This window comes from Syngnathus floridae, chromosome 18 (genome assembly GCF_059516105.1).
Source record: "Syngnathus floridae isolate MCC-2025c chromosome 18, RoL_Sflo_1.0, whole genome shotgun sequence".
NCBI classification, from domain to species: Eukaryota; Metazoa; Chordata; class Actinopteri; order Syngnathiformes; family Syngnathidae; genus Syngnathus; species Syngnathus floridae.
In genome coordinates, this window is record NC_142430.1 from 4,115,356 (window position 1) to 4,129,013 (window position 13,658).

At 46.3% G+C, this 13,658-nt stretch overlaps 1 protein-coding gene across 3 annotated transcripts in view; it reads left to right on the plus strand.

The window, feature by feature from the left end:
* vti1a (vesicle transport through interaction with t-SNAREs 1A) overlaps positions 1-4,321 on the plus strand; it is a 52,404-nt gene extending 48,083 nt beyond the window's left edge. For all 3 annotated transcript variants that reach the window (XM_088360618.1, XM_088360616.1, XM_088360617.1), the window contains one exon: positions 3,707-4,321. Coding sequence is in view for 2 of the 3 variants with exons in the window: in XM_088360616.1 (XP_088216742.1) it covers positions 3,707-3,800 (94 nt within the window). In the remaining variant the exon portion in view is untranslated. The remainder of the gene's footprint in view (positions 1-3,706) is intronic.
* The last annotated feature ends 9,337 nt before the right edge of the window (positions 4,322-13,658 follow it).

Here is a 13,658-nt window from a genome sequence, read left to right on the forward strand (position 1 = left end):
CGAATATCAAGACCTAGTTTTCAGGTCTCGGCCCCTCCAAAAGAAAAATATTTTACAGCCAAAGATGTTTGTGGCCTTTCTTTAGCCCCCCACCTTTTGCCCCTTCCCGATTCCATCTCTCCGTCCTTTGTTTTTCTCTTTGGTGTTTACTCTTGATGGAACTCTCCCAGTGACCAAGAAGGGGGGAAAAAAAAAGTTGATCATAAATACTTGATGGACAGTCCCTCCATGAATGTTGCATCGTTGTGGGCTTGTGATGTGGCCAACACTGGAATACTGATGGATCGCCACGCTCTGCTGACCAGTGACCAAAAAAAAAAAAAAAAAGCCATTGTGTGTTACCCGGCATCTCTTGTGATGCTTCTGCGCAACACCTAACCCTCAACTTGTAACCCAGGCTTCCTGCAAATATGGATTGGCTCTCTCTGGCATTTGCAGAAAGTCCTAAAGCTAAGGCTACTTTCTCTCTTGCCATCTTTACTTGTTTTTCAGGACTGAGCACTTGCGTGAGTGACCATCCAGTCTTTTATGAGATCGATATTTCTTCCCTGTTGCGAACGGTCCACCTTTCTTCTCCTTTCCTAGAGTTTCCCTCTCCGTCATCTTAAAGAGGGAAGGAAGTGAAGTGTGTGTGGAAATTTAATGGCAAAGCATGGATTATTTAGCTTGACTAAAAGGCTCCCTTGTCGTGTCAAAGTGTCTGTAGGAGGACGTTATGGCTGCACACCTCTAAACGCTGTCCGTCAAACTGTCGACCGCCTCTAAAACCAGCAATATTACGTTGAGGACAAATGTTGATGACAAAAGGATGACTTTGTAACCCCCCTAAAAAAATAAATTAAATAAATTGCAGTGGCGTCATTCTTCCTCCTTTTCATCTTCCGTGTGAGAGAAGCGGGTCCCAGTCTTAAACTTGCTGCTAGCCAGTCAGCCAGCCTCGTTAGCCGCCTCAATTAAAAATGGATGAACCTGTAGCGCCTCCGTGGCGTTCTCCTGCGAGCAAAAAAAAAAAAAAAAAAAGAAACCTTGATCCTAGCTCATCCCGCAAAATAAAAACCTGTTGGTCTTTGATGTGCGTGATATCATTCGTTTTCAACATAGCAGGTCAAACGCTTGTGAAATTGAGCAACTTTAGGGCTGATGCATAATCAAACTTTTTATTGATTCATTTATTTCCAGCCTAAAAAAGTCAAACTTTGTAATCATTCCACTTGCGCTGTAACCTGCGCACCTCACTTTGGGAACGCCCCCCCCCTCCCTCTTCCATCTGCGGGGAATCAAGTGATGATCTTTCCATAATTCATTAGCGTAAACAGCTTGCAATTAAGCGTCGGGACGAGCGGGCGGCGCTTGTCGGCGGCAGCTGCTCGGCCCGAAAGGGGCTTCCAGAAAAAAAAATAAGTCAAATGATTTCTCTTGAACGGTCCCTGGGGAGCAATGGGCGCAACGTGAACTCAACTTATTTGTATTTACATTAACAGCCGGCCAGCGCTCGCAAGCGTCATATGAGGGATTGGAAGAAAGCATAAAAAAAAAAAATGTGTGTGTGAAGCACAGGGCAACATTTATTTGTTTTAGTTTTGCTAAGTCGTGGATGCTTTTGGCCGGACCCTCCCCTCAGCCATGTCCATCACTCAAACCATTTGTGAGCACATTGATCTTGCCCTCCCCCTTCCTCCCTCTATCCCTCCCCCTCTCCCCCTTTCTGGCCCGGCGTATGTTGGCAGGCTCTCGGCGGGGAGAGCCAGAGCGGCTCAGGCAGCCATTGATTTTGATTTGATGGGGCTTGTGGTGCCGAGAAGATGAAACTAACTTTGTTCTGAGCGGACATGTTGTTCGGGTGCCGAGCGGGAGGGGCCGAGCACAATCTACCCGAGAGTTCAAGGCGCCATTTTGACCGAAACACTTTTCCCTGTGTCAAAATAGGAAGTAAATGGATTTCTCCAAAAATAAGTTGGCATTCTATTTGCAGTCGCGCGGGGCTCGAGTTACGACCACGCTCCCGGAAGAAATTGAAGTTGCAACTCAAGGTAGCGGAGCGACGAGAGCGGCATCTAGGTCGGAGCGCAGACGCGCACGCTGAGGTGCACCTCGCCTCTCGTTAGCGCCTAATAAGGCTGCGGAGGGAAAGAGAAAAAGGGAAGACCATGCGAGAAGAAGGAGGAGGAAAAATGGGAGATTTTAAATTTTAATAACACTGCTGCAATTTTGTAAATCTTTCCTGACAGAAAAGTCCTCATTATTTTCATGTGGTCTCCGAGGGGCCTCTCTCCCTCGCCCCCCCCCCCCTCCCTGCAGCTAAATGGACCCTCGCCCACCCGCTCGCTCGCTCGCATCCGTCTGTCGCCATCCTTCTTGTTCTCACTTTGCTCTCTCGTGTGCCGCAACCAACCTTCAATTCACCTGTCGGACTAAAAAGCAGACGAGTTGTTCAATCCTTTTAACTCGACCATGTTTTGGCGCCAATTTGACAGTGGACGGGCCTCCGCGGACATAAACTTTCTAACGTGACTTTTGTCAAACAATTTTAATTTGGCTGCGTTCCTAGGGAAAAGTTCCGTGCGTCAGCCTGACATTGAACGCACGTCAAGGTCGAGCTGGCCACAAAAGGCTCCAAAATGACACTGATGCGTGTTTTTGGTGAGCGTGACGAGCTCCGCTGGCCCCGTAACACGCGCCAAAGTGTCTTCGGCTTCGCAAGGAAGAAAGGGCTGAGGGGGGCGGCAGGCAGGAGAAGTTCAAGTGTGAAGAACACGCAAATGGTTGATCCTATCCTGACACGTGGCGAGACGGAACACAACTTATCAAACCGCATCGGTCCTGCAGTCTTGACAGGAGGGGGGACGGAGGCAATCTTTCCCCTCGCTGAGCGCTCGAGGATGTCGGCTGCTACTTCAAGGCACGGACGGGAAATGTGCGACTTAACCATTTAGTCGAGATCTTTTTTTAATCCGGTAATATCAACTCTGTTAGCACCCAGGCTAAAGCTAACACTTTTCTGCAACAACCTCTGGGGTATTTGGCTGGAATAAATAATCACAGTAAATAATGCATGCCAATTAATAGCAGGGAGACGCTAAAGAGGCAAAAATCCCGCCACTTTGTGTAAATGGAGCCGTGAGCAGGAGATGGTGGGCAGCAAGCCGGTCCGGGGTGACTGCGCACCCCCCCCTGGTGATAAATGACCACCACTTGGGGGGGTTATTCATCTCCCGCTTAGGAGCGGACAGCGCGCCTCGCACCCCCCCAACCTCGGCCTCTCCTCCACATGTCAGCAAATGTGATAATTCTCTCATTTGTCAGCGGCAGCCAGTGTGGAGAATTTTTGGGGAGGCACAAATGCATCAGTGCTCGATCTGTCTTGTCGACATTTTAGCACATGCACCCCCACCCGCCCGCCTCCACCCCGCGCTCCGTCCTCCTCCAAAGTCAGGCCTGGTCAAAATGTTTTTATGGTAAATTCCATCATTAGTTTGCGCTTTTTATGACTTCCAGCAAACTAGAGAGATGCTTTTTTTTTTTTTTTTCTCCTTGCTTGCAAATAACTTTTTGGAGGCGCACCTCTGTAACTTTTGTTTTTCCACATTGTTATTTTTGACCTCCTTGTTAAGCACAGATGGAACTCAAACGTCCCATCCATCCTTAAGTGTCCAAAACATTTCGTGTGTTTCTAAAACCTGAATTTTGTCTTTGTCTGTGTTTGTAGGATCATCCAGAATCGCGTGCTGCTCTTCGTCTTGGGAGCCTTCATCGTCCTCACCATCATCCTGGCCATCTATTTCAATCTGCGGGGCCACTGATCCTCCAAACACACACATCCATCTTGACACCAACACAAACACACACACGCGTGATTAATAGCGACAAAAAGCCTTGTTGGGCTGTAATTAGGACAAATGGTCACCATGAATCAAGCTTTTCCAACGGCTGACAAGGACTTTATTTTTTTTTTTTTAAACCCCTCCTCCTCTCCAACTTCTTGCTTGGTTTTTGTCGATCTTTTCTCCTCCGTCATGCTCCGGCGTCCGTCCGTCTCCAGGGACAGAAATAGATTCATGGTGTTGATCTGGGCCCCTTCCACCGCAAGGCACATTCGGAAAGTAAATGACGGGCAGATCTTCATTCTTGGTTGTTATTCAGAAATTCATGACGCCGATGATTCATTTAGTTCCAATACTTTTTAACACATTTGCGTTCCCCTCTCGTTGTTTCCACTTTCTACCGTGTGTACTAACGTTTAATCGGACATCATGTATAGCTTGGAAATGTGTACGTATGTGATTCTGCTATTTATTTATAAAGGTCTCTTCTTGTGCTCAAACTGTATTTTCTGTGGAGTCCAAAATTGATTAATTATTTGAATGGATCCAACTTGGAATTTCAAACTTGTGACTAGCCTCCTTCGTTAAAAAAAAAAATAGACCTTTTGGTACAATCAAGAAAGCAAGTTGATTTTCAGCTTTCTTCTGCGTCACTAGTTTGAACGTGCGCCGTGGTCCTTGTCCCCGCTGCTTCGAAAGCGTCAAATTTGCAATTCAAGGCCGGCAGTCGGTCATCTTTTTTTTTTTTCCCTCTGCGATGAGTGGGGGACGCATTCCCCCTTTCCCCTCCATCCTCTGCTTCAAAGTCTCGCATTAGCAATTGACAAAATAGGGGCCCGTCCCACGCTGGGCGAGGGCCTTCCCATCCCGTGCTGGGGGGCCGGCCCCCCCAATGTTGTCATGAAACAGGAACGGGAAGTCAACCAGGCAGCGCGGAGGGGGTGCGTGTAGGCGGGTTAATGACCGGCCACTGATGCGTGTGTTCAGCCGAGCTACATGCTCTTGTGTTTCCTCTGTCTCCCCCCCCCCCCTGCCACCTTTCCTACCGTCTCCCTCCCCGCCATCCCCCCAGCCTGTCAGACGAACGTGGCGGGCGGCGGCGCCTTCTATTTGAAGTTGTAATGGTGTCAAAAAGTCAGAGCTGACTGACAGACGTCAGTCCCACAGGGCCTCATTAAAAACACCGCCACTTGACAAGGAAATAATTGAGCGCCGGCGACAACCTGAGGGAGGGGGGCGGTGGGGAAAGGGGGTGCCTGCCGACTATACCCACCCCATCCACCCCCCCCCCCCCCCCCCGCCCCGACTCCTTTTTAGATGTTTTTATTTTCCTGTCATTACTGTCGCCGGGCGATTATGTTCGTTAAGAGGCAGCATTAAAAACCAGCAAGGAGAGAATTGTTTGCAGGGATATTGCCCCACTCCCCCCCCCCCAAAATGTAGATTGGGTCTTCCCCAGCAGGTAGGTACGGCCAGCCCTCCCCCTCCCTCCCACCACCAACGCATTTTCAAACGATCGTTTACACCACCCCTCCCTTCCCTACCATCTCAGCCTCCCCCCCTCCACTCACACACATGAAAAAGTGTCTCAGACCACTTTTTCAAATTATTGTTTACATCATTCCCCCACCCTTTCAGCTAGGAAAATAAACTTCCTTAGAGTGCTGATGTCATGCCACCCCCATCCTCTTGGGGCGCTCCTGTGGGAGAAACAAAATCTTTCTTCTCCCACCTGATGTTTGTCAGCCATTTCCTATGACAAGGATTGTTGATGGGAGGAGAAGCACCACATGAGTGGGGGAGGTTCTCCTGCCCAAAGAATCCTGCCTGCGTTGTACAACTCCCCGAGGAGATGCAACAATGGTGTCATTTGAGCACCACAATGAATCCGCTACTATTGTTGCCCCCCCCTCTCCCTCGCTTGGCGGGACACACAGTGTAGTGTTACACCATTCAGAAAGGGCGCCACGTTCTCCGCTTGTACGGCGGAAAGAATGGCTTTTTCGGCCATCGGCGGTTGAGCGCTTCTTTCCATGGATCCACAGTAGATCACATTGCAGTCCAAAGAGGCCGAGACTCATTCCTGCGTTAGATGGCGTGGACGTTGATGGAGAGAGAGCGAGGAGCTTTTACTTGCCCGGCCCTCCACCCACCCAGCCAGCCAGTCGCGCTCACGCACGCACGCCAATTTACTTTGCATGCGGCGTCTTAGCCGACACGATCCTAAATTTCCAACTGGGAGGAATCAGCGCGTTCAAAAGGCGACCTGCCAGTCACGCTCCGCCCGTAGCCCGAGATCTGAGCGCGCCATGATAACCCGCGACATCTCGCCGCGAAAAAATGGCGAGCCCATCAGCTTTGATGGAGCACATCCGCCGTGACAGGCTACTGAAGAGCTCGCTAATGAACGAGGAGGAGGGGGGGTGCTCGGTGCTGGCGTTGGGGTGCATTTAACGCTTGCGATGAGCAGATGGACAGATGGGAAGTTTGCCGTGAAACACCTTTCATCCAGGTGTACGTACAAGGCGGAGAACCTGACTGTTGCAAAATATCTCAGCTGAAGAATGCATCAGTTCCCATCTCGGGTGAATCTTGAAAGGTCACGTGATCCCCCCGTGACAATTACAGATAATGAGACTTTTTCTTGCTGTAAACAAACAGCCGTCTTTGGAGGGATAAGGCAAGCATTTTTGTTCATATCAAGGACTGCCGAGAACCCCCATGAGTTGAGAGGCCATATTGATCCCCCCACTCATGACTCTGGGATTACCCATTTTCTCATTCATTTTTAAAGACGACTCATGAGATTCTTCCGTCCCCTTTTTCCGATTTTTTTTTTATTCCATCAATCCACATGCACCCCCACCCACCCCTCCTGTTTCCCATTGCCCCGGTCCCTCCTTGACCCTGAGAATTGTCATTCCACCATAGATCACAGCTGCTGAATATTAGGCCTTACAAAAACCCTTCAATAAAATATGATGAAATCGTTCAATCCCAAAAGGCGGCGGACGAAATTTTTATCAGCTGAGAGGAAAGATTCTGCAACAAAACTAACTTCTCACAAGAATATTGTCACAAAAAAAGTCCTCAATTGGGATAAAAACTAACATTGTGCATGGAACATTTCAGCACCATGGACAGCAATCCTGCACCCAAATGCTATATTGTCATTAGCAAAAAGAGTATTACTCCAAAAAGTAAAGAATATAAAACGACAGGAACGTTTCAGCACCATGGACAGCTCCAGCGGCTTCCTCCTGCAAGGATTCAATCCTGTACCCAAAATATCACCATTAGAAAAAAAGTATTACTCCAAAAAGTAAAGAATTATAAAAGAACGTTTCAGCACCACTGACAGTTCCTAATAGATGTGTTTATATTACTGCCAAATGCCTCAATTTGTTCTGTAATGGATTAAATACACGACTGGCCGATTGCTCTTCCTACTTTCTTCCTTCTTCTCAATTGCCTCCCCCCCTTCCCCATCACGCCCCGCCCTCCTCCTCCTCCTCCTCCCATGGCTGACAGGGAGTGGAGGTCACCCGGAGAGGCTCCTCGCTGATGGATGCCACTCGGCGCATGGCGCGCCTCATCCGGCCGAGCCGGCGAGCGAGCGGGGGGAAATAAATAAATAAGTAAGCAGCGGCATCAAAGGGATGTTCAAAAGGAAAACAAAGCCTGCGTGCGCGTTCGTTTGCGAGACACGCACACGCGTGTAGAGTGAGAAAAAAGACACACTTTTAGGTGGGCTTTTTTTTTTTTTTTTTTGCTTTGCTCTCCAATGACATCCAGCTGCAGACAAAAGAAGGCAGAAAAACGGCAAATGTTTGATGTTTTGCACATCCGGATACTATTTTGGCGCTTTCCAAAAAGCAACATCGCTGATTTTGGGAGGGGTGTGTGTGCAAATGGTGATTTACTCAAACTCATTGAGATATGTCGTGGCCCAACGGAGCAGTTTTTGGCATGACATGGCGTTTTTTTGCTAACGTGATGGCAGCTAACTGCAACACTTCTGTTCGCGGATTGGAGCAGTCGCTTCTATTTGCTCTTGTTGCTCTTTTTTTTTTTGTAGCCTGCTAGCGTGGCCTTCACATACTCAGCATGTGCTCAACACATGAAATATTGAGGAGGCAGGGGGAGGTTGGGTGGCGGGTCGGGATGGGGGGAGGCTGCTGTATCAGCTCCCCAAATCAAAACAAACTGATTAAAACCCCAGAGCCTTTCCAATTGTTGAATGGTATCTTCATTTATTTTGGATTCGATTCGTTTTGTATTCACTTGACTTATTTGCATTTTTATTTTATGGCTTTTGACTTTCCATGTCAACTGAGCTCTCTTCTGAGCCTCACTACAGACATTTGAGTCCAGTTGAAAGAACACATTGTCTTGCAGCCCTCTAATATTTGCCTGCCTTGCTTCCACTTTAATTTCCACAGGATGATGAAAAGATTTTTGAATCAACTGACAAAAGGGGAAGCAAAGAAAGGAGGGGCCTGATGACATCATCCAGTCTACTGTGTTGCCAAAGGTCCAAATTTGGTTTGTGCTGGTTTTTTTTTTTTTTTGTGAAGGTGTAGTGGTGGGGTTATCGGAGGGGTTGGGCGGGGGTCTCTGCTTGTGATTGACAGGAACACAGAAAGCGTCGGCCCGCTTTGACGGGCTCACCTGACAAGGTGAAGCCGAGGTGCTCTCCCAGGGCCCGCCGGCACTTTCCAGCGCAGCGTAGCGCACCGCTGCCCCGATTGCCTCTCGATGGCGCCGATAATTAGCAAAACACACGCTCGCAAGCTGTTGTGTTATGTTAGCATTCTTGCTAATGGGACTGTTTTGTGTTCTCTTGTTTACTACTTTTTATTATTATTATTCGGGGGTATGATTTGAATTATTTTCTCGTTTTCCTCTTCTTTCTCCTCTCGACATGACTCGTACTCTGAAGCTTTGTTGTTTTGTGACATGTGAAGCCCGCTGGTGGCTGTCCGACTGCTTGCTGTTGCACAAATTGCCCGTCGAGCCACATTTGAAATGTAGATTTCGCCGACCGTCGCTTTGCACGATGGCGGCGGTCCCAATGGCGTTTGCGATTAAATTGCGACAACTTGTGGGGCCTTAACAAAGGCCGAAGCGTGCACGTGGCTTCCTCCTGCGCCGGACAGCGCTGGCATGCTAATGCGGCGGCCTTAATAGCCCTTATGATGAGACTTTATCTATAGATTGTGCATATAATCAGCAAACTAAAGGCGCTGACCCTTCCGGGAGCGAGTTCACCGGCTGACACTTGACATCTTTCTAATTAAGCGGCGAGGTCTAATCTCTTCCTCCTCACATGACACCAAGTGGCCAGCCGTCACATTACGGCCCGCCATTTAATATGCTTATAAGCAGCATGTATTATTCACATATGCAGATGAGCTCCTTTGCCCAAACAGACTTTTTGACACTGGTGCGGGCGGACGTGCCCTTCTTGCAATTTTCATTTGTGCACCGACAAAGACAACAAAGTTTGCTGCCAAGGACACTTTTACCTTTCAGAATTTTGTGTGTCACATTGCTCAGTACAGCCCCCCCCCCCTTATAAAAAAAAAAAAAAAAAAAAAAAAACAGAAAGTGTCCAGCACATTGGCTCCATTTTTGCCAGTCGTCGTTATTTACCAAACAGCATCCGACAAAGATGAAGTGAGATTTTTTTTTTTTTGCCCCCTCCTGATTGAACATCAAAGTAGCAACGCCACCCCCCCTCCCCTTTCCACTCCTTCCGGGATGCCCGCCCCCTTCTATTAGGCGGCCTTAAGAACATAGGGGAAAGCATCCATTTGCGCCACATCAATGGCTGCTTGCTAATCAATTGAAAACGACACTTGTATGGGGATGCAAATCTAATCTTTGTCTTATTAGAGCTTTTAGAAGATGCCTGTTGGGTTTTAATGTTATAAAATGAAAGAAGAGGCCTGTGCCGTTTTTTTTTTTTTTTTTTTAATCTCAAAGACGCCGAGGCGTTCGTAACGGTCCGAATCAAAGCCCTGAGAAGACGGCGGTAATTACTGCCGGAGTTTTGCCTATCCTTATTAATATTGATCAAATATGACTGTGATCTGATGATGAATTTGGAAGGTAGCTAACGAGCGCACGGATCGAAAAAAATACTAGAGTGAAATTTGTCATAGCGGCCTAGCTTACGAAAAAAAAGTTTCGAATTTTGAATTTGACCAATTTTTACACATTTGAGTAGATGTGCATCATGAGAAACTGCTATGCTTCTTCATGATGTAAAAAGTTTGCCAAGTCCTTGCTCCACGAGAAGCTTGTCACCAAGCAGCTAATGGCCTTAGCTGGATGACGCCGGCCCAAGACGATATGTCATCCGGTGGCCCGCAATATTCATTATTCATCACAAGGAACGGTGACGGGCGAGCGGGGGGGTTGCCAAAGGCTGCAAAACTCATTAGCGGCACTTTCATTGAAATTCATCTGGCCAAATCCTGCAGCCGTGTGCGGCGGACGCATCCATTGTTGCCGTCGCATGGAAAAACTTCGGAAATAAGACGAATCGCTCACTAGCTAGCTGCTAAGCAAATATAAAAAAACGACCGCCACAATCATCCATCGACGTCCTTCAACAGTTACATACGGAAAAAAAAAGCTAGCAAGTTGCTAATAAGGGCCAAAGTAAAAGGGATTTTTCTCGGAGGACACAAACTTAAGCTGCAATTGCGTCTTCTTCGCTGCAAGCGTGGGAGTACCTTTGCAAATGAAACCAACTTTGTAAACATTGTGATGAATACATTTACAACGTTTGCGCCACTTTCCTCATCCTTTATTAGCGTATAATGCGCTCTCTCGCCAGCGTAACCTTGATGATGTTTGCCGTCCCTTTTGACTTTGCACAATGGCCCCGAGACGCCGTCCCTCCGGCTAATGAACGCCACACGTTGCTCTCGTTTGTGTCGCCGTTTGACTCAAGGTCAGCCGGCATGTGCTGCTCGTTAATCAGTTTGCGACGTCAAAAAAAAAAAAAAAAAAGAAATCAACCAAGAAAAAGATTATTTTCCAAGAGTCGTCCGCAATGGATGAAAATCAGCCACAAATGCAAAATGAGCAAATGAGCGTCAAACTGAAATGGGAGGGAAAAAACTTTGACCAAAGCACACCAATGGTTAGAAATGCAAAAAGCTCGGTGGGCATCTATGGTGGAGACTCTGGCCCAATTGACTTTCTGACAAGCTGACTTGTTTGCTAAAGTTCATGTTGTTTGCGTGGGGGTCAAGTCTCAAATTCCATTTCGGCAAAATTCGATCATGGATGAGTTTTTTGGGGCGTGAAGCTGATTTGAGAAATTTCAAGGCAGCAATTTTGGAGCCCTCAGTGCATTCATTCCAAATGGGCTTGCAAAAAGTCTTTGGCCCTGTTGAGGCACCCCAAAGGAAGGCAATTCAATTGTGCTTTTTCTAAAGGCCTGGAATGTTGTTGGAGGACGTTGAAGACAACCCTCTTACCTCTTTTGCTTGTATCACAAAACACAACTCCCGCTTCCTGTTTGAGGAAGAGCCTTCAACAAGATGCTCCCGGCCTCTAAAAGGGCACTTTGTCCCTTTTCAAACCCCAAAAGACAAGATGTTGGATTCGCTTAGGGGTGGGGTCAACAGGACCCATGTCTGCTTTTTTTTTTCTTTGCTGATGCCAAGCACTTCGCTTGCCCTTACCTTTTCCATTTTCCTCTCCAAATTGGTCAAAAGTCCATGGCCCTAGTAGAGAGCCCTGTGGAACTGATTTTGCCGGTGGTAAAATTAGTATTGCAGTAAATATTTGTGCAAAAAACACCAAAGCGGCCCACGTTTCATTTTGATTGAATTAACGAGGCTCAAGCAAAGCTGCTATACTGTATGGCTGAGCACCCTTTTATTTCATTAAAAAAAAAAAAACACAGCACTGCATAAAATAGCCCTTAAGGCTTTGGTAAACAATTCACTTTTACATTTATTTTAGTGACATGCTCAGATGTAACGGCTGCATACAGAAGCTTTTTATTTCCTTTTTTTCCTCTAATGATTAGTGCGCTGAGGGGCCAAGGGAGCAGGCTTACTATTCTCGCAGCATATTAAAGAGAAAAATATATCTAATTCTATCTATCTGTATATTTGGGGTACATTTGGGGCCACATGTTTGCATAATGACTGGATGGTCAGCTCTTGCTTCTCTATTTTGATGTGCAGAATTCAAATCCCTTTGTGCAAAGATTAGCACAGCCACTAATTAAAATGGGAAGCATCTTATTGCATTGCGGCCAAATTACGACACAAGGTATGAAATTGATTGATGATTATGGCTTTAAATGACATCCAGAAGGCACAGTTGAGAATCAGTTTGTATAATGTTAAGCAATTTTTTTTGGATTGAAGTCACAACAACAGTCACGCCGGACATTCGCAGGCCCAAGCGACAACCGCTCGGCACTCGGCTGCTTTGGCCTGGAACATGTGGGCCCTGAGCTGAAGGGAACATATGTGTGTGTGTGCGTGTGTATGTGTGTGTGTGTGTGTGCAGCTTTTACGTGCACGCACATTCTCTAATGTCATGTTTAGATTTGTGTCATTTGTTTGTCGTCCATGTGAATTTCATTGTAGATGGTTGCATGAAATCACAGCTCAAAAGAGACGGCATGTTCTGAAATAAGGAGATAAGGTAAGCGGCGCTCATCATTGATTTATATCACGCGCATACACACACGCACATACACACACGCACACGCACACGTACACACACACACAAGCCCCAGGAAAAGGATGCAGGATTATGCCCCCTCCTTCTTCCTCCTTTTATTTACATTACAGGTAATAGGGCGTTTTTTTGTATTGTAATTTACGTGTTTGAAAATAAATAGCTGGAAGTAAAAAGAAAAAAAAAAACCTCACAACCTCACGAATGTGTTTATTTTATTATTTTATTTTAATCTCCGTTCACGTGTAAAAAATGTCTTTGGAATAAACAGCTTAAAGATGGAATTGTTTTATTTGAAAATTGGGAACAGCTGATGCAGTGGGCAGAGTATTTCTTTGTCAACGTCCCAGTTTAAATAGAAATGCCTTTCTTATATTCTAGTCTGTTTCCACAACTGTATTTTTTAACCTTTTGTCTCAAATAAATGATTGCAAAACGATTTTTAAATAATAATAATTGTTATCATAATATTTGATTCAAAATAGAAAACAGCACATCTTTCTTTTCTTTCTCATTTTTAAATATGCATTTAATTTCCAAATTATAATTCATGTGCATATGTTTAAACAATTCTCTTTTGTTAACCTTCTGAGCGAGAAGGTTGCAAAATGGTGCCAAGTAAAGAAAAAAAACCCTCCAAGCATGCACGTTTCTTCTTTTTTGAATGTGCTGCAGTTTCATTTTTGTCCAGTCCACCTGCAGAAGATGACGATACAAAATGGAATTTAAACAAAAGACTTTGAACAGCCGTGAGGAATTCAGGTTAGTCCCACAGGACATCTCACCTGCCACTCAGGAAGGGTGCAACATGGAAAAAAAAAGAATCTCTGTGAGGAAATGTTACCTAATATGATGAAAAAATAGATCACTGCACACCAAACAAGGGTTCATCGTGCTTTTTTCCCTCTTCCTTTTTTTCCCAAGCAGGCCTTTGAGCAGAGGAAGATGGTGAAATATTTAAAAATGTAAATATATGTGAGGGTGAGGGAATGGTGAAGCTCGTTCTTGTTTGAGCCCGCCCATGTGTGCTTTTATTTTTTTTTCTCATGTGTGCAACAACTCCTTTTCTTTTTCCTGCAGTGTTGCCTTCACTGTCCTGTCTCACATGCTCCATCACAG